At 51.4% G+C, this 19335-nt stretch overlaps 1 protein-coding gene across 3 annotated transcripts in view; it reads right to left on the bottom strand.

Moving 5' to 3' along the window:
* The window catches only part of LOC121291134 (neurogenic locus notch homolog protein 1-like), a 138748-nt gene that overhangs the window by 3238 nt on the left and 116175 nt on the right, over positions 1–19335 (bottom strand). For 2 of the 3 annotated variants that reach the window (XM_041212211.1, XM_041212212.1), the window contains 10 exons: positions 18992–19243; positions 16536–16648; positions 14825–15342; positions 13751–14167; positions 12454–12623; positions 11221–11434; positions 9797–9884; positions 5895–6036; positions 5057–5358; positions 111–258 (listed from right to left, as the gene is read on the bottom strand). In XM_041212211.1, coding sequence (XP_041068145.1) covers positions 111–258; positions 5057–5358; positions 5895–6036; positions 9797–9884; positions 11221–11434; positions 12454–12623; positions 13751–14167; positions 14825–15342; positions 16536–16648; positions 18992–19243 — 2364 coding nt within the window. The remainder of the gene's footprint in view (positions 1–110; positions 259–5056; positions 5359–5894; positions 6037–9796; positions 9885–11220; positions 11435–12453; positions 12624–13750; positions 14168–14824; positions 15343–16535; positions 16649–18991; positions 19244–19335) is intronic. The other variant, XM_041212213.1, reaches the window with a different exon arrangement.

Raw genomic sequence — 19335 nt, 5'->3', positions numbered from 1 at the left:
GCCCACGCCTCCATCCCGCCAGTGAATCTGACCGGTTTTCCCTCGTCCTCCAAGGCTGAGGCGACTGGGATTCTTTGCCCTAACCGTGCATCTGGGAGCCTGTGTCATACCGTGATTGTCTGTGGCGCTGACGTCGGCGTTGCAGTTTATCAGTTCCTCCACCACGTTATCGATGGCGAGTCGGGCCGCCAGGATCAGCGGCGTGGTCCCGTCGTGCATGCGCGCATCCACGTCGGTCGACCTGTTGCGCACGAGGATCTGCGGAAATAAGGGAAGGTTAAACTTGGCCAGTCACAGATTGAGGCCAGCTCTCATCGCGTGACCTCCCATTACTTCACATTAGCACATTTTGTGGCTGTGCCCACTTTCTGTCAAGTAACCCTATTTCCCATTGTTGCAGCCTTTGGTCATGGCTTCTACGCAAACTTTGAAGGTGCTCATGTCATCAGTTAGAATTCCTATGTAAACAGAAGCCTGCAATGCTGTCATTTCAGGATGTGGCCAGTCGTCACTTGGTAGCACAGAACTTGAGTATTGCTGCAAAAAGTGAAATGATGTCAAAGCTGTTTGTCTTGCACTTATCAGGACAGATGCAAGAATACCAAATTTCAAAGGGACCAACAATTTTTACTGCATGAGAAACAGGGTGCCTGTTGGTTGGCAAGAGGACTCTGGTTGAGGTGTTGCCATGGAGTTGCACCAGGGAACAGTTGCCCCAAAGCGTTTGTTTAAGTTTAAAAAAGACAAGTCAACTTTGATTGGTTGGGACATGCCATGGGGAAATTTACCAAGGAACAGTGTACCCCCAAGCTTTTGTTGAAAAGGCACAATGCCTGGACAAATTCCTTCTGCCTTCAGAGGGTTGGGCCCTGCATAAGAGTATATGTAGCTTCTAGCAAGCGTAAGTGCACATCTAACTGATAATCTTAAATTGGTTGTTAGTGTAATTCTTGGCACAATCAGGACTTCTGTAAGTGCTGTCCAGTCGTGGAATCACATCTAACGTTGGACGCTATGTTCTGAGTTTTGCAAGCACGGGTTGGTTCAGTCTAGGCAGCACTGCCTGTTGCGAACAGCCAAAAAGATGTGCTGTTTGATATGATCCACTAGTTGTTGGGGTGTCTGGCCTATATATCTGGTATCATACCGGCACTGAAGTTCACATAGGAACACAGGACTAAGGGGCAGGAGTAGGCCATTCAGCTCTTATAAACTGCTCCACAATTCAATAAAATCATAGCTGATCTGGTTTTGGTGTGAGCTCCACTTTCCCATCTGCCCCTCCCACTCCCCCCAGTAACCCTCGACTTCCTTGTCTATCAAAAATCTGCCTAACTCAACTTTGAATAAATTCAACGACCCAGCCTCCACTGCTTTCTGGGGAAGACAATTCCACAGATTAACCAGCACATGGACACGGCATTTCTGTCAATATGCAGGTCGCGTAAAGTCTTCACAAAGGTAAAGGAGTCCTTCACTGAGTATGTGGGCAACTCACTCAACCATTTGGCCAATTCATGTTGTGCAGAGCCAGTCATAGATAAGATAGGGCATAAAGGGACATCACTTTTGTGTGTCTTGCACAGCCCTTACATATGTGGGCGTGGATATATGTGTCTGAGTTGGCCTCGCAACACCACCAGACATTGGCGCTATATGTAAAAATTGGACAATTGCATGTGCTGGATCATCTAGGCACACTTACAAGGCCCTGCTCGAAAGCAAGTTACAAAAACATTTGCTGGACTTGAGTAAGAGTAACGAGCTGCCAGGTGGTATATATGATAGGAGTCGTCCTCACAGCTCATTGCATCCACATATGGGGCTGCCCAAGACACACAAAAGTGATGTCCCTTTACACCCTATCTTATCTGTGACTGAACGACATGATTGGCCAAATGGTTGAGTGAGTTGCTACAATCAATTCTGCTCTGGAGAGAGTGCAGAGGAGATTTACAGGAATGTTGCCAGGACTTAAAAATTGCAGCTATGAGGAGAGATTGGATAGGCTGGGGTTATTTACCGTAGAACAGAGGAGGCTAAGGGGTAACCTAATTGAGGTGTACAAAATTATGAGGGGCCCGGATAGGGTAGACAGGAAAGACTTGTTACCCCTAGCAGAGGGATCAAATACCAGAGGGCATAGGTTTAAGCTGATTGGTAGAAGGACTAGAGGGAACATGAGGAAAAACTCTTTCACCCGGAGGGTGGTGAGCATCTGGAATTCACTGCCCGACTTGTTACCCCTAGCAGAGGGATCAAATACCAGAGGGCATAGGTTTAAGCTGATTGGTAGAAGGACTAGAGGGAACATGAGGAAAAACTCTTTCACCCGGAGGGTGGTGAGCATCTGGAATTCACTGCCCGACTTGTTACCCCTAGCAGAGGGATCAAATACCAGAGGGCATAGGTTTAAGCTGATTGGTAGAAGGACTAGAGGGAACATGAGGAAAAACTCTTTCACCCGGAGGGTGGTGAGCATCTGGAATTCACTGCCTAAGTTGGTGGGTGAGGCTGAAACCCTCAACTCATTTAAGAGGTACCTGGATCTGCATCTGAAATGCTGTAACCTGCAAGGCTACGAACCAGGTGCTGGAAAGTGGGATTAAAATGAGCGGCTTGTTTCTTTTTTTCTCTTCTTGGCTGGCGCAGACACAATGGGCTGAATGGCCTCTTTCTGTACCATAACTGTCCTATGTTTCTATGAGTTTTTCACATACCTTCACCTTTACAAAGGCCATACAGGACTTATAGATCTATAGCAATGCCATATCTATGTGCTCATTTGACATTGCTAGCCTATTTACTAATGCACTGCTCAAGGAAGCCATAAACATTTGCACCACGCCACCCTACCGTGGTGATCTAGAAATACTGGCATTGTGTGAATCTGTGTTTACTGAAGTCGTGAACTGCAGCTCGTGCAGTTGAGTTCAGTTTAAAGACACCATGTATGCCCAAAAAGATGGTGTTGCAATGGGATTTCCTCTAGGCCCTGGTCTTACTAACATCTTTGTCGGTTTCCATAAGAAATGCCTCTTCGATGGAATAACACTTCACCTCTTACCCCTCGTATGTTTCTAAATCATAGATGGTATGTTTGCTATATTTGAATCTGTGGTTGCATGTAAGAATTTCCTTGTATACCTAAATGGGCTCCATCCCACACTTAAATTCCCCTTTGAAATGGAGCAGTCAAATGAGCTTCCTTCCCTCGATGGGCTAGATGTGAAATCCACTAATGGGTTCTCTACTGCTGTCTACTGCAAATCTACCTTCACTGGTCAATGTAGGTGTTGGCATTCCTACAGCTCCACACACTATAAGATTGGCCTTATCGGCAACCTTGTAAATAGGACCTGAGCCATTGCTCACCATGCAAACTTGATGCCAAAATAGGGTGCATCAGAGCTATCCTGTGGGATAATGGCTACCACGATCAGATTGTTGATCACGGTATATCACCCAAACTCGTTAACAGGCATAAGGGCACCACTTTTAGTTCTGAAAAGTGCGCAGTCTACCTAAGATTACCCTGGAAGGGTGAGATGTCTCAAAAATATGAGCAACAGATGAAGCGAGCTGTTGCACACTGCTACTATGCATTAGCAACACAAGTGGTATTCGCCACTAACAGGGTGCTGCTGTCAGGGAAAAAAAATACATTCTGCCTATCACACCAACGAGCAATGTGGTAAATGAATTTCAGTGCCAGGGATGTAGGCCATACGTCCCAACAAATGGTGGATCATAGCAAACTGCACGTCCCTTCTGAAGAAGTCATACAAGCTCGAAATGTTAACTCTGTCTTTCTCTCCACAGATACTGTCAGACCTGCTGAGTTTTTCCAGCAATTTTTGTTTTTGTTGCATGTACCTTCAGCTGTTCTCAGCAGAGTACTGGCCGTACTCGACCAACATGTGCTTGCAAAACCCAGAACATAGTGTCCAAAATTAGATGTCATTCCACAATTGGGCAACACATACTAACAATCCTGAATATGCCAAGCATGACACTAATAACCAATTTAAGATAATCGGTCAGGCTCTCAATGTGGCTCACTTATGCTTACAAGAAGCTACATATCTTCATACGCAGTTACTCTGAAGGCAAAAGGAATTGGTCCAAGCATTGTGCCTCTTCAATTCAACAAGAGCTTGGGGAACACTTCCCCAAGGCATGTCTCGACTAGAGTCAATTGCCTTCTTTGAATTTAAACGGAAGCTTTGGGTTAGCTGCTCCCTGGTGCATTCTCCATGGCAACATCTCGACCAGAGTACACTTGCCAACCAATCAGCACCCTGTTTCTCATGCAGCATAAAGTGTTGTTCCCTTTGAAATTTGGTATTCTTGCATCTGTCCTGATGAGTGCAAGACAGAAATCTTCGACAACATGTCTCTTTTTTCAGCAATGTGCCAGTAGGTGGCAGTGTAAAGCCACTCCATCCAACGCCACTGTATTGCTTAATTCCTTCTTAGAAAATGAGCATTACTGGCAAGGGAAGTATTTGTTGCCCATCCCTAACTGCCCTTGAGAAGGTGGCGGTGAGCCGCTTTCTTGAACCTCTGTAGTCCATGTGATGCAGGTACACCCACAGTGCCGTTAGGGAGGGATTTCCAGGGTTTTGACCCAGCGACAGTGAAGGAACGGTGATATATTTCCAGGTCAGGATTGGAGGGGAATTGGCAGGTGGTATTGGTTCTATCTGCCCGCTTGCCCTTGTCCTTCTAGGTGGTGGAAGTTGTGGGTTGGAAGGTGCTGTCGAAGGAGGTTTGGTGAGTTGCTGCAGTGTATCTTGTAGAGGGTACGCACTGCTGCCACTGTGCATAAGTGGTGGAGGGAATAAATGGTGGTGGATAGAGTGCCAACCGAGCTTTGACAGTGTAGAGGTGTGTCTAACCAGGACTGGGAGTACTTAATGTCAACACTTGGCACTGAAAACATTTCAGTAAATTTGTGAATTACACCTGTACATCTCCGGGATAAAGTGCAGCAAGATGAAACATTGTCAGGGGAATGAACAATATTGATGGTCACTGCCGTGGTGTGTCGTACCTGCAAGACCCCCTGTGCATCAGCTGCCACCGCTGTGTGTAAGGGCGTACGCCCCGATTTATCTTGGACGTTGGTGTCGGCTCCCATGTCGAGCATGCATTTCGCGGCGTCTGCCCGAGAGAATCGAGCCGCCAGGTGCAGGGCGGTTTCACCGGTCACATCCGTCTGAGGTTGGAGGCTCGCTCCCTGGCCAATAAGGTCTATAATGGTGCTGGCTGAGCCTTCCTGGGTCTCCGTCTCAGCGTAACCCGATTCCAGACCTCCACCCGCACAGGCGGCCAACATCAGTGGCGTTACTCCATCTGAAAGCGACAATGGACAGCATAGAAAATGGGGATAAGTTGAAACTGTCAGAGAGACAGAGAGGAGGGGAAAAAAAAGCGATGGGTTTAAGTAAGGAGCAGGGACAGGGACCTAGAAAGAGACAGAGAGAGGATGCCAAAGTAGAGAGAAAAGCAATGTAGCCTGAGGCCTACTGCATACTGCTCTAGATTTATTTGTACCATAGCTAGGGAAACATTGATCCAGCCAGAAGCAAAGGGAAAACAAGGGGAAAGGTCTCATGCCTGGGAAGTGGCTGACACTTTACTAGGGGTTTGGGTTATCAGTCTGATGGCGGGCGAAGTTGTCATGAACTTGGGAGTAGGCCATGTCACAATGGAAGCTGGGAGTAGGCCACATAATCATGAAACCTGAGAGTAAGCCCCGTCACCATGGAAGGTGAGAGTCGGCCATGTTTCTATGGAAGCTGGAGGCAACCCACAGCATCATAGATGCTGAGAATAGACCTCAACACCATGGAACCTGGGAGCTGGGACTGAGACTTGTGTCTACTCACCTGGGCCTCTTGCATCAACATCCACGGTCTCTGTATTCTCCTGTGGTGGGGTCAGTGCTACAGACTGTGGAACATTGACAACGGCCTTGATGTGCTTTTGCGTCCATTTACGATGATCAGGCAGCATTGGGATCTCCTCAGACTGCAGGAATAAACATAACATTAGTGCTAAAACAGTCAAAAACGTCTCAAAACTTTATTCTCGTCTCCTCCCCCTTAGGTACTTGCACATACGAGCATCCTATCAGATGTGGCTCAGTGGGTCACTCTCTGGCCTCCAAATCAGAGGTTGTGGGCTGAGGCCCCACTCCAGAAATTTGAGCACAAAGGTCTGGCTGACACTCAATGGAGAACTCAGTGAATGCTGTACTGTCAGAGGGTCAGTGCTGAGGAGGTGCTGCACTGTCAGAGGGGCAGTGCTGAGGGAGTGCTGCACTGTCAAAGGGGCAGTGCTGAGGGAGTGCTGCACATTCAGAGAGGCAGTACTAAGGGAGTGCTGTACTGTCATAGATTCAGTACTGAGGGAGTGCTGCATTGTCAGAGCGTCACTACTGAGGGAGGGCAGCACTGTTGGAGGGTCAGTACTGAGGGAGCACAGCACTGTCAAAGAGAGGGTCAGTACTGAGGGAGTGCTGCACTGTCAGATGGGCAGTACTGAGGGAGTGCTACACTATCAGGGGGCAGTACTGAGGGAGTGCTGCACTGTTAGAGGGGCAGTGCTGAGGGAGTGCTGCACTGTCAGAGGGATAGTACTGAGGGAGTGCTGTACTGCCAGAGGTCAGTACTGAGGGAGTGCTGTACTGCCAGAGAGTCAGTACTGAGGGCGAGCAGCACGTCAGCGGGTCAGTACTGAAGGAGCACTGCACTGTCAGAGAGGCAGTACTGAGAGAGCACTACACTGTCAGAGGGGCAGTATTGAGGGATCACTGTATTTTCAGAGGAGCAGTACTGAGCGAATACTGCATTGCTGGAGGGGCAGTCCTGAGGGAGTGAGGCACTGGTGGAGGGGCAGTATTGAGGGAGTGCTGCACTGTTGTTGGGGCAGTACTGAGAGAGCACTGCACTATCAGAGGGTCACTGATGGAGTGCTGCACTGTTAGACGTACTGTGTTTCAGATGAGATCTTAAACTGATGGTCCTGCCTGCTCTCTTGGATGATCCCACCACCCTATTTTGAAGAAGGGCAGGGGAGCTATTCTCTGTGTGTTGGTCAATAATTGCCCCTCAGCCAATACCACAAGAGACAGGCTATTTGGTCATTATCACATTGCTCTCTGTGGAACCCGTTTGCAAATTAGCTGCTGCATTTCCTACATTGCAACAAGTACCACACATCATAAAGTACTTCATTGGCTTTGTAAACAGCTTTGGGATGGTGGGGTTGTGAAAAGTGCAACATAAATGCAATGACTTTCTTTACCTGTTGAACACTCGGGGGCAGCAGTGAGGCACACTGCACATGCCCAGTCAGAGTTTACTACAGGCCTTAAGCTCGATCCGACATTTAACCCAGAGTGATTTTGCATGACCTTGGTTCAGTCGGCTTCAGAAATAATTTTGTTGGACTGAGACCCTCTCCTCAATCAATGCCACTTCGAAAACAGTCTCAAAACCCAGCCATCATTTCCTTCCAACTGTCAGTTAGCTTGACCATGTGTGAGAGCAGAGGCACCGGGAGCCTGGCTTGGGGATGATCAGGACACCTCAAAGTGGGTTCTGACCACATTGCAAAGAGCAGGTGACATACGGTTAGTAGCCTGTCTCTGTGTGGCAGTAATTAGAATTAAACAGACAACCTCTGTCAACGCTTCATCAGATCTTACAGCACAGGAAGAGGCCATTCGACCCATCATGTCTATGACACCACTTTGAAAGAGCTATCCAATTAGTCCCACAGTCTCATCCCTCTCCGGTCTTTCCCCATAGACCCATAAATATTTCCCCTTCAAATATTTAACAACATAATAAATAGGGGCAGGAGTAGACCATATGGCCTGTCAAGCCTGCTCCACTATTCAATACGATCATGGCTGATCCTCAATTTGAATCCACTTTCCTGCCTGCTCCCCATATCCCTGATTCCCTTCGAGACCAAAAATCTGTTCAGTGATGGAGGATCCCAACCTTCTGCAGTAGAGAATTCCAAGGATTCACAAACCTTTGAGCGAAGAAATTTCTCCTCGTCTCAGCCCTAAATGACTGATCCCTTATCCTGAAACTGTGCCCCTGTGTTTTAGATTCCCCACTCAGGGGAAACAACCTCTCAGTGTCTACCCTGAGAAGATACTTCAAAATTTTGTCACAATTTACTCAGCCTTTCATCATAGGGCAACCCCCTCATCCCAAGGACCAATCTAGTGAACCTTTACTGTACCACCTCCAATGCAAATATATCCTCCTTTAGATATGGTAACCAAAACTGCACACAGTATTCCGGGCAGGATTTTACCGTCGGCGAGTAGGGGCGGGGCCCGCTCGACGACACATAAAATGGTGCGGGATGACGTTGGGGGGAACTCCCGACATCACCCCGCCCCATTTAAATTTTCAGGAAGGCGGGAGTGCAGCAAAATCAGCTGCGCACCCACCGATCTGTCAATGGTCAATTGAGGCCATTGACAGGATCAATTAAGTAATTAAAGGACCTGCCCGTCCAACCTTAAGGTTGGTGGGCAGGCCAGGAGCCCCGGCGGGAACTAGAAAAAACATGAAACCTCATCCGGGGTGGGATGAGGTTTCATGTAGGATTTTAAAAATTTTAATAAAGTTGTTATTGTCACATGAGGGGACATGTAAGGGAATTTTTTTTCTTCTATTTTTAACATTGTTGAAAGTAGAGCCGATCTCCCTGAGGCAGCAGTTAGCCTCAGGGAGATGAGTGCACTCTTTCATGTGCATGTGCGAAAGAGCACACTCTCGATTTTAGGGATTCCTCCCGCCTGCACAGGGAGCGCATAGCGCTTCCCTGCGGATGTCACGCTGGGCGGGCCTTAATTGGCCTGCCCACCTAAAATGGCACCGCGCCTCCAATCGGGGGCGCCAATCGGAAACACACCTGTACGCGCCTGGCCATCAACTTCCCCCCCCCCCCCCCCCCCCCCGCCCCTTACCAAAGCCCTGTAAAATTGTAGCAAGGCTTCCTTATCCTTGCACCCTAACCCCCTTGCAATAAAGGCCAACGTGCCATTTGCTTTCCTAATTGCTTGCTGCAGCTGCATGCTAACTTTCTGCCTTCCCTGTAAGAGTACACCCAAGCCCTTCTGAGCATCAACATTTATAAGTTTCACACCTTTTAAAAAATTTTCTACATTTGAATTCTTATGACCAAAGTGAATAACTTCACGCTTCCCTGTATTATTCTCCATCTGCCTCCTTGTTGCCCACTCACTTAACCCGTCTATATCTCTTTGCAGCCTCTTTGTGTCCTCCTCACAGTTTGCATTCCCACCTACCTTTGTATCATCAGCAAACTTAGATACACCACTCTCTGTCTCTTCTTCCAAGTCATTAATATAGATCATAAATAGCTGAGGCCCCAGCACTGGTCCTTGCAGCGCTCCACTAGGCACAGCCTGCCAACTTGAATATGCCCCATTTACGCCTTTGCTTTCTGTCCATCGGCCACTCCTCTATCCGTGCTAATATATTATGCCAAACTCCATGAGCTCTTATCTTGTATATTAACATTTTGTGTAGCAACTAATCAAAAGTATACTACATCTACTTGTTCTCCTTTATCTACCCTACTAGTTACATCCTCAAAAAACTCTAATAAATTTTCTGATTATCTCAAATCTGTTACCGACCTTCCTACCAGTGGAAATTATTTACTCTATGAAAATCCTTCTCAATTTTGAACACCTTGATTAAAACTCTCCTCAACATTGTGCGGTCTTCATTACCTTGGATTTCTTGTTGCTGGGCGGACCTTCCACTAAGGAATTCTGATTGTCTTCTTCATCTTCACAGTCAATTTCTTGGTTCAGAATCCTGGGATTAAGAGTGCACAGTGAGAAATGACACAAACTGAGTCAGAACTTTCTGTCACGACCTTCCTCTTCTCTCTAAGTTACCAATATTACTATGGTTAGTGTTGAAATGTACTTAACTCTCGTTTCTCTCAATAACTCCGCCTCGCTCCCACAAGCTTTTTACACCTCCTCTCCATCCTCACAGTGTAGAATTCAGGAATTATTGTACCATGTCCAACTCTGACTCATCCTTCCCTAGGGCATCGAGATTGTGGATCTTGGCCTGTCTCTCAGTGCCCACTTCCACCACACCCAGTGCAATATAGATATGGCACTTAGCCGTATTTGCTTACACTCCAAGAATAATACACAAGTGAAAGTCCTCACCCCCTCAGTGTTACTTTCATCGAACTCTTGGTCAAGGTGTGGAATATTCCTCACCCCCTTTCAGTATCACCTTCCCCTAACCCTCGGTCCAGATGTGGAATATTCCTCACCTCACCACCCCCCCCCCCACTCTGTGTCACCTTCCTCTAACCCTCGGTCCAGATGTGGAATATTCCTCACCACCCCCGCTCTGTGTCACCTTCCTCTAACCCTCGGTCCAGATGTGGAACACTCCTCACCCCTCTCAGTATCACCTTCCTCTAACCCTCAGTCCAGATGTGGAACACTCCTCACCCCTCTCAGTATCACCTTCCTCTAACCCTCAGTCCAGATGTGGAATATTCCTCACCACCTGTTCTATATCACCTTTCTCTAACCCTCGATCAAGATGTGGAACACTCCTCACCCCTCTCAGTATCACCTTCCTCTAACCCTCGGACCAGATATAAAATATTCCTCACCCCTGCTCTGTGTCACCTTCCTATAACCCTCAGCCTAGATGTGGAACACTCCTCACCTCCCCCTCAGTGTTACCTCCTCTGGCCCTCTCGGATTGGTCCCGAGTTACACTGGTTAGAGGAAGGTGACACTGAGAGGGGGTGAGGAGTGTTGCACGTCTGTATTACTCTTGGAGTGCGAGCAGGTAGAGCCGAGTGCCACATCACCTGGATGTGGAGGAACCACGCACTGTCCAGTTAACGCTGCACAGTTCTTCTTACTAATATCTGGGGACTTGTGCCAGGATTGGGAGAGCTGTCCCACGACGAATTTAAATTCTCCCAGCTGCTGCGCTGCGATTTGAACTCGTGTCCCCGGCCACGTTAGTCCAGACATCTGGCCTGCTTGTCCAGTAACATTACCGTGACGCCGCCAGCCCCACATTCTCTGTCGCACCCAGAGGGAAGAGTGATCCCGCCACCATACTTTCCCAAAACCACACCCCCCCCAGCCCCCACTCAGAAACTCACTTCATCCCGATGGCGTCTTCCCCCACCGGCTCCCTCCTCTTGTAGTTCTTGGACTCCTTACTTGGGGCAAATCCAGGGGGCAGCCAGAGGGGGCCCCGCTTGCGTTTTGGTTTCTTGGCGATGTGAATGCCGACGAACATCCCGAGGACGATGGCAAAGAGGACGGCAAGCGAAATGCAGGTCAGTTTCCACGGAAACGAAACAGGTTGCACCCCTGCGTTTAAAGAGAAGAATCGGGGGGGAGGGGTGTGTAACACAATGGGGCAGCGGCCAGAGAAATGCGCGTTTAGGCAGCTGCTGGTCCATTTATATAGACGGCGGCTGCGTATAGTCAGACACAAGCCTTGCCCAGAGCTCAGGGGACTGGGTCATTTCCCTGCCAATCACACCTGGAGTCCGCGATGCTGCAAATCTTACACCTGTAATTTGTATATAACTATCCTCCGCTGACTGCATTTCTCAAGAGAAATAATCCTGCTCCTCTCGGCAGTCCGTTTGCTGTCAATAAATAAACTGAAGAGAAAAAAGTAAAAGCTGCCAAGTTACAGGGAAAGGGTGGGGGTAGAGTGGGGGCTCGCTTATTTGCTCTTACAGTGAGCCAGCACAGGCACAATGGGCCGAATGGCCTCCTTCAGTGCTGTAACCATTCTGCAACTCCACTTGCTGTTGTTTGTGAATATATTCGAACCACAGATCCGACCGAGCCTTCTAATGCTTGTCTGAGGCTGTAGCGTCAACAATGTTCAATGGGTTTTGTGACCATGTTGCGCACTCTCAATCTTCGCATCGGCAAGAGGTAGCTGCAGGAGTTTGAGAGGGCCTGGGAGAAGAGAATGTGGCCTTCGCTTATTCTTTCCACAGACTCTATCCTGGAGTCTGCCCCACGTATTTGCTTCCTGAGAGAACGTTCTACATCAATATTCCTTCCCCTTCAAAGGCAATCAGGCAGAATGTTCATCCGCTCTTCAACCTAGCCTGCCCTGATTTTCCTCGCTCCCCGCCAACAACATTCCTCCAGTGATCCCTCTCACCCAGCTTCGGGGGAGTTGGGCGGGGGGGGGGGGCGGTTTTCACCAAGCCATGCCTCCAGGCTCGGAGCAGCTCCACCCAAACTGGAGGGAGGTGGGGAGGAGGAAATGGTCACAGGGGTCAGCGGACAGGCTCCGCGACCCTCTCTGACAGTGGCGACCTGCGTGGTGGCTGGGGGGGGTGGGGGGTGGGGACTTGACTGACCTTCCTCAGGCATCACAGCGACAGCCCGCAGTGGGAAGGGGAACTCCTGAACACCATTCTCGGAGGAGGCCAGGGCGACGACAAAGGCGGCAGCGTCGAGGACGGTGGGGAAGCAGGCCGTGTAGGTCACCAGACATGGCTGTTTGTTGATCTCCACAAATATGATGCACCTTCCATGTGAGGGAAAGACAGCAGAGGTGACGTTCGCTGTAACAGCCTTTGCAACACAGAAACAGGCCTAACCAGTCCATGTTCGTCCTTATGTTCTACATGAAGCTAATCCCACCCTACTTCATCTCACCCTATCTTTCTATTCCTTTCTTCCCCTTAAATGCATTTGCATTATTCACCTCAACTGCTCCATGTGGTATCGAGTTCCACGTTCTTACCATTCTTTGGGGGAAGGGGTTTCTGCTGAACTCCCTATTGGATTTGTTCATGATTACCTTATATTTATGTCCCCCAGTTTCAGACTTGTCTCAAAGTGGAAACATTTCCTTTAGGTCTAACCTTCATAGTCCTGAAGATTTCCATCAGATTTACTCTTTTACTTTCATTTTACTCCTTTCTCTCTGGAGAAAAGATCAGCTGCTTGTTCTGGCCTTTTTTATTATTTCCTGGGATTTAGCTGGCTGGGCAAGAATTTGTTGCCCATCCCTAATTGCCCTTGCAATGGCTTGCTAGGCCATTTCAGAGTCAACCGCATTGCTGTGAGCCTGGAGTCACATGTAGGGCCGGGCCGGGTAGGGACAGCAGATTTCCTTCCCTAAGGGGCATTAGTGAACCAGATGGGCTTTTTGTTTTAACGCCAATCGATAGTCAGCGCTAACTTTTAATTCCAGATTAAGTGAATTTAAACTCCACCAGCTGTCAATGGGCAGGTGAACCCAGAGCATTAACCTGACCACCTGGATGACCAGCCCAGTGACATTATCACAACACCACCACCTCCCCGTGAATTATAACATCACTCTGGGGGCTACCAATCTTTGGAATTCTCTACCCCCTGGGAGCTGTGGGTGCCCAATCAATGGAGACGGAGTTTGATAGATGTTGGGTCCTAAAGGAACGAGAGAGATATGGGAGTTAGTACAGGAAGGTCGAATTGAGGTCGAGGATAAGCCACGATTGTTTTGAATGGCAGAGGAGGCTTGAAGGGCCAGATGACCTAGTCCAGCTCCTATTTCTTACGTTCTTGTGCACTCCCAGTTCCGGTATCATTATGTGATTGCATCTTCTCTAAGGTCTATGAGATAGCCGGTTAGTAAACATCAACTGTTTGCGCGGGAGTTCTTACCCGAGGACTTTACGTTCTGACCCCTGCGTGGGCCCAACTTCCTCCTCCTCCTCGTGTCGGGCCAGCTCCCTTGTCACGCGTTTCCCTCCCGGGTCACTGACGTTGTAGACCAAAGCAGTCAGGTTGTCCAGGTCCTCGCGTCCGTAATACGGGTAGACCATGTCCTCCCCGCTCGGGCTCTTCTTGACCCGCACGGTGGAGTGCAGGGCCAGGCCCAGGTTCCAGAGGAAGCTGGAGAGGCTGTGCTGCAGCTTCCGCGGGCTCAGGAAGGCGACCAGCACCAGGGTGCCGTGGGCAAAGTCCTGGGCCTCGGGGCTGGCGCAGTCCATGCCGTCCCAGCCGCAGTCGGCCGAGCTGCAGCCCTTGTCGCAGTGCCCGTCGTTGTAGTGGTGCTTGCAGTACGTGTGGTGGCGAGGGCTGTCGAGACAAGGCAACAGTTAAGGGCAAGGGCAAGGGCAAGGAAAGCAGGAAGGAAGGTTGGAAGGAGGGAAGCAGGAAAGGGAAAGGTGACAAAAAAGCCGGAGACAAAGGGGAGGCAGACAGGCTCACACTTGCGGACGTCTCAAACCACGTTACAGTCCATGTGCTCTTTGAAGCGTGGCCACTGCTGCAATGTGGGAAACGTGGCAGCCAATGTGTGTAGAGGGATCACCATCAGAGGCACAGGTTTTCAGGTTGGTCTATAAACCAACTGCTCTCTCAGGCGGACATGAACCATCCCCTGGCACTATCTCCAACAAAAAAAAATGGGCAAGGGGAGCTTTGTGTCATTATGACACCGCTGTTGGTGGGATCTTGCTATGCCTACATTGGCCACTGCATTTGGGTGGTGACTGAATGGGTTCGGTCTTTGGGAAGTCGCCGAAGTGGGTGAGAAATAACGTGTTAAACAGAAGCTCTTTGCTTGCAAAGGTAGGGGGGCAGGTGAGTCAAGGCCCTGGGATCAGCCCCGCCCACCGCCCCGCCCACCGCCCCGCCCACCGCCCCGCCCACCGCCCCGCCCACCGCCCCGCCCACCGCCCCGCCCACCGCCCCGCCCACCGCCCCGCCCACCGGAAGCGCGTCTTCGCTCACTTGCACGTGGCCTTCTGCTCCTGACAGTCGAAGCCGTCGAACTGGCACTCGACGGTGTTGCAGGCCTCGTCGCACTCGCCGTCCCTGAAGCCGGCCTGGCAGAGCTCCTGCGCCGCGCACTTGCTCCACGGGCCGCCCGGGCAGTCGCCCCCGTCCCGGCCGCAGGCCGCGGTGTCGCAGGCCCGGTCGCAGAGGCCGTCGCCGGCCCGGGCGGCGCAGGGCTCGACCGGGCACCCGGCTCCGGCCGAGCGGTTGCGGCCCGCCTCCGGGCTCTGGCAGCGCCGGCCTCGGAAGCCGGGCGGGCAGCGGCAGAGGGCGCGGGGCTCCTGGCCCCGCTCCAGGCAAGTGCCCCCGTTCTGGCAGGTGCCGGCGGTGCAGCGGCCGCTCCCCGGGGCCGAACAGTCCGCGCCCTCGAAGCCCGGCCGGCAGACGCACCGGCCCGAGGCGCAAGTCCCCCCATTTCGGCAGGGCCGGGAGTTGCAGGAGTTGTAGTTTTCACACCTTCCTCCGCTGTAGCCCTGGGAACAGAGAGAGAGAGAAAAAAAATCCACCCAGAATATTATTGCTCCATAAACCAGGGGAATCATCATCACTTCCCGTCACTGGCCGACGTTGCTGTGTGCAGACAAGATGGCGGCGGGGGGGGTGGTGAGTGGGGGGAGGGCAGGGGGGGGGGGGGTGAGTGGGGGGGAGGGCAGGGCAGGGGGTGTGGGGGGAGGGCTGGGAGTGTGGGGGGCGGAGTGGGGTGGTCAGGGGGTGGGGGCGGGGGTTGTGGGGGGGGAGGGCTGGGGGTGGTGTGGGGAGAGGGCTGGGGGTGTGGGGGGCAGAGTGGGGTGGTCGGGCTGGGGGGGGGTGGGGCTGGGGGTGTGGAGGGGGGGTATGGGGGGGGCGGAGTGGGGTGTAGGAGTGGGGTAAGGGCGGAATATCCCAGACAGATGGGGTCGAGCCAGCCAAGGCCCATGAACCCTCTCGATTGGTCTTTACACTTGGGGGGGGGGGGGGGGGGGTGGTGAGGGGGCGGTGTCAAATGATTTACATCCCTGGAGCACTGAATCCCCTTTGTCCGTCTCTTTCCCCCCCACCCCAACCCCCTCACCCTTCCCCACCCCAACCCCCTCACCCTTCCCCACCCCAACCCCCTCACCCTTCCCCACCCCAACCCCCTCACCCTTCCCAACCCCCTCACCCTTACCCACCCCCAACCCCCTCACCCTTCGCCACCCGCAACCCCCTCACCCTTCGCCACCCCAACCCCCTCACCCTTCCCAACCTCCTCACCCTTCCCCATCCCAACATCCCCCCCACCCCCTCCACTCCACATCCCTTCCACTCCAAACCTGTCCTCCTCCTCCATGCCCCTCCACCTCCACCCCAATCAGGACCACCCTCAGATCCGGCTTCCTTCCACTGATTTTGCCTCGCGTGAGGCAGCTGGAGGCATCGTCCCTTTTAGGGGGTAGTTAGGAAACAGCCAGAAATGATGAAAACCCCAGTTGAACTGAGGCCTTGACCATTTTCCTGAACAGGAGGGAGGGTCTCCCCATCTCACCCACCCCCAAGCCCCCCACCACTAGTCTCCCACCCGAATCCTCGAAGAATTCCAGTCTCCTCGGCCTATCTCGCATCCAGGTATCCCCTGCTGTTTGTTCCTCCCCCCTCATGTAACCGCGGGGATGTGGTGATGGGAGGGACGAGGCTCTGCCTCACTCACCGGCGGGCACTGGCACAGGAAGCCGATGGGCGTGTTGACTGCGAGGACACAGGTGCCGCCGTTCCTGCAGGGCCCGGACTTGCAGCTGTCGATGACGGACTGGCAGCGCTGACCTGCGGGAGACACAGCACGCGGGGTCACCGATCGACCGAACTGAGCAAGGGGGATCACGGCGCGGCCTACCAGGCCTCCGAAACGAAAGCACCCAGCATGGGCAGCCAACCTTGGGCTGGCCCTCCGCTTGCAGCGTTTGATCCGGCCGAGATGTTGTAAAATGTGAAAACAATCCCATTGGGTCACTATAGAGAAATGTCTTCCTCCCATGAAGGAGATCAGGAGGGCACAGAGCCATTCCGGCATCCTGGGATGGCAGGATTGTCATACGAGGAGATATTGGGCTGACTGGGCCTGTATTTCACTGGAGGTTAGAGGGGATCTCATTGAAACATATATAATTCTGACAGATAGACAGACTGGGTACAGGGATGATGTTTGCTCTGGCTGGAGGTCTAGAAAGGGGTCATAGTCTCAGGATATGGGGTAGGCCATTTAGGACTGAGATAAGGAGAAACCTCTTCACTCAGAGGGTGGTGGGCGTGTGGAATTCTCCACAGAAGGCTGTGGAGGCCAAGTCACTGAATATATTTGAGAAGGAAATAGATTTCTAGACTCTAAAGGCTTCGAGGCGTATGGGGAGAGAGCGGGAGTGCGGTGTTGAGATGGAGGATCAGCCGTGATCATATTGAATGGTGGGGCAGGCTCGATGGTTGATCGACCTACTCCTGCTCCCAACTTCTATGTTTCGAAAAGGAGGCCATTCAGCCCATGGAGTCCAGGTCAGCTCTCAGTTGAGCAATCAAGCCAGTTCCATTCCCTTGCTCTCTCCCTGCGGTCCCGCAAATTTGTTTCCCTCAGGTGCCCGTGCAATTGTCTTTTGAGATCGTTCATCATTTCTGCTCCTACCAGCCTTGTGGGTTCCAGGTCATTATTGCTCACTATGTAAAAAAAAAAATCACCACCTCACATTCCCTCTTGAGTCGTTTGCCTAAAACCTTAACTCTGTGTCCCCTGGCCCTTGTACAATCAGTTAATGCAGACAGCTTTTCTTTGAACACCTTATCCAAACCTGGGGTTGATCTTATACACCTCTGCCAGATCTTCCCTCAGTCTTCTCTTCTCCAGGGAGAACAGCCCCAGCTTCTCCAAACCAGCCTTGTCGCTAAAATCCCTCACCTCTGGATGATCTTAAAGTCAGAGCCAGGCCGGTTGAGGAGGGAACTCAGGATGCACACGTTCACACAGAGGGGAGTGGAAATCTGGAACTCTCTCCAACAAAGATACCATGGGCCGTTAGCCACCTTCAAGACTGAGCACGCCAGAATTGTTGACCCAAGTGGATCGAGAGATATGGAGCTAAGGTCATGATCCAATGACATGGCGCACCAGGTTTGAGGGGCTGAATGGCCTCTTCCTATTGCTCATCTTCCTTCACCGGACTGGGAGAATTGCCACTCATTGAGTTTTCCCAGGAAGACCCAGTACCTCCAGAAGAGGAGGGGAGACAATCAGAGGAGGAAGAAATGAAGTGAAAAAAAAAACTTGCATTTATATAGCACCTTTCCTAAACTCAGTCCGTTCCAAAGTGCTTCGCAGCCAATGAAATGCGAAGTGTGGCCACTGTTGCAATGAAGGGAATGAATGCAGTTAGTGAATGACAGGGTTGAATATGAGAGAGATGTCGGGATGGAAAGGTTTAGACTCTCGGCTTTAAATACTTGCTGCTAAAACCAATGGTGCATCAGTTTTTCACCAATATTCATGGACTGGACGAGGGCATTGATGGCAAGGCTGGCACTGGTTGGCCATCCTTGGTTGCACGAGTTGACGCTAGTGGTGAGCCTTCTCCTTGGACCACATGTGCTTTTTACTTTATTCTTTCGTGGGATGTGGGTGTCGCTGGCAATTCCAACATTTGTCACCCGCCCCTGATTGCTCTTGAACTGAATGGCTTACTTGGCCATTTAGAGCTATCTACATTGCTGTGGGTCTAGAGTCACATGTCGGCCAGACCAGGTAAGGATGGCAGATTCCCTTCCCCGGAAGGGCAGTGGTGAACCAGATGGGCTTCTTCAACAATCAATAATGGTTGATAAGCTTTTATTTTAATGTTCCAAAATTATTAGTTAATTGAATTCAAAATCCCTGTGGGATTTGAACCCCTGTCCCTCGAGCCTCAGCCTGTGTCCCTAGATTGTTAGCCCAGTGACATTACCACAACTCCATCATCACTGCAATGGTGGGGGTGGGGGGGGGGTCAAAGATTGTCAGTGAAAGGTGGTGAAGTGGAGTGGCAATTGGCCACGGTCCCACTGAATGGAGTAGCAGGCGGGAGAGGGGCCGAACAGCCTCACGCATTTGCTAAGGTCGCTACCTTTAGGGTGGTTTGAGGCACTGACCTGTGAATCCGGGCTTACACACACAGCGGTAAGCGTTGACCAGCTGTACGCAGCTCTGGGTCCCGCTGCTGTCGCACGGGTTGGAGAGGCACTCATTGACATCACCCTCACACCGCTCCCCCACGTAGCCGGCCCGGCACTCGCAGGCGTAGCCGCCGATCCTGTCCACGCATCGGGCCCCGTGGTAACACTTGGGCTGGTGGTCGGCTGCGGGGGAGGCACAGTCGTCGATGTTGTGCTCGCACTGCGTACCTGTGGAGGGGTTAACGCCGAGAAATAGGCCTATCAATCCAGGGAGGAGGAAACCCACAGCGAGACAAACCGGACTCTGAATCGTTTCCCAG

The sequence above is a fragment of the Carcharodon carcharias genome, chromosome 19, assembly GCF_017639515.1.
Source record: "Carcharodon carcharias isolate sCarCar2 chromosome 19, sCarCar2.pri, whole genome shotgun sequence".
In the NCBI taxonomy this organism is placed as follows: Eukaryota; Metazoa; Chordata; class Chondrichthyes; order Lamniformes; family Lamnidae; genus Carcharodon; species Carcharodon carcharias.
This window is presented reverse-complemented; position numbering and strand designations above follow the sequence as displayed.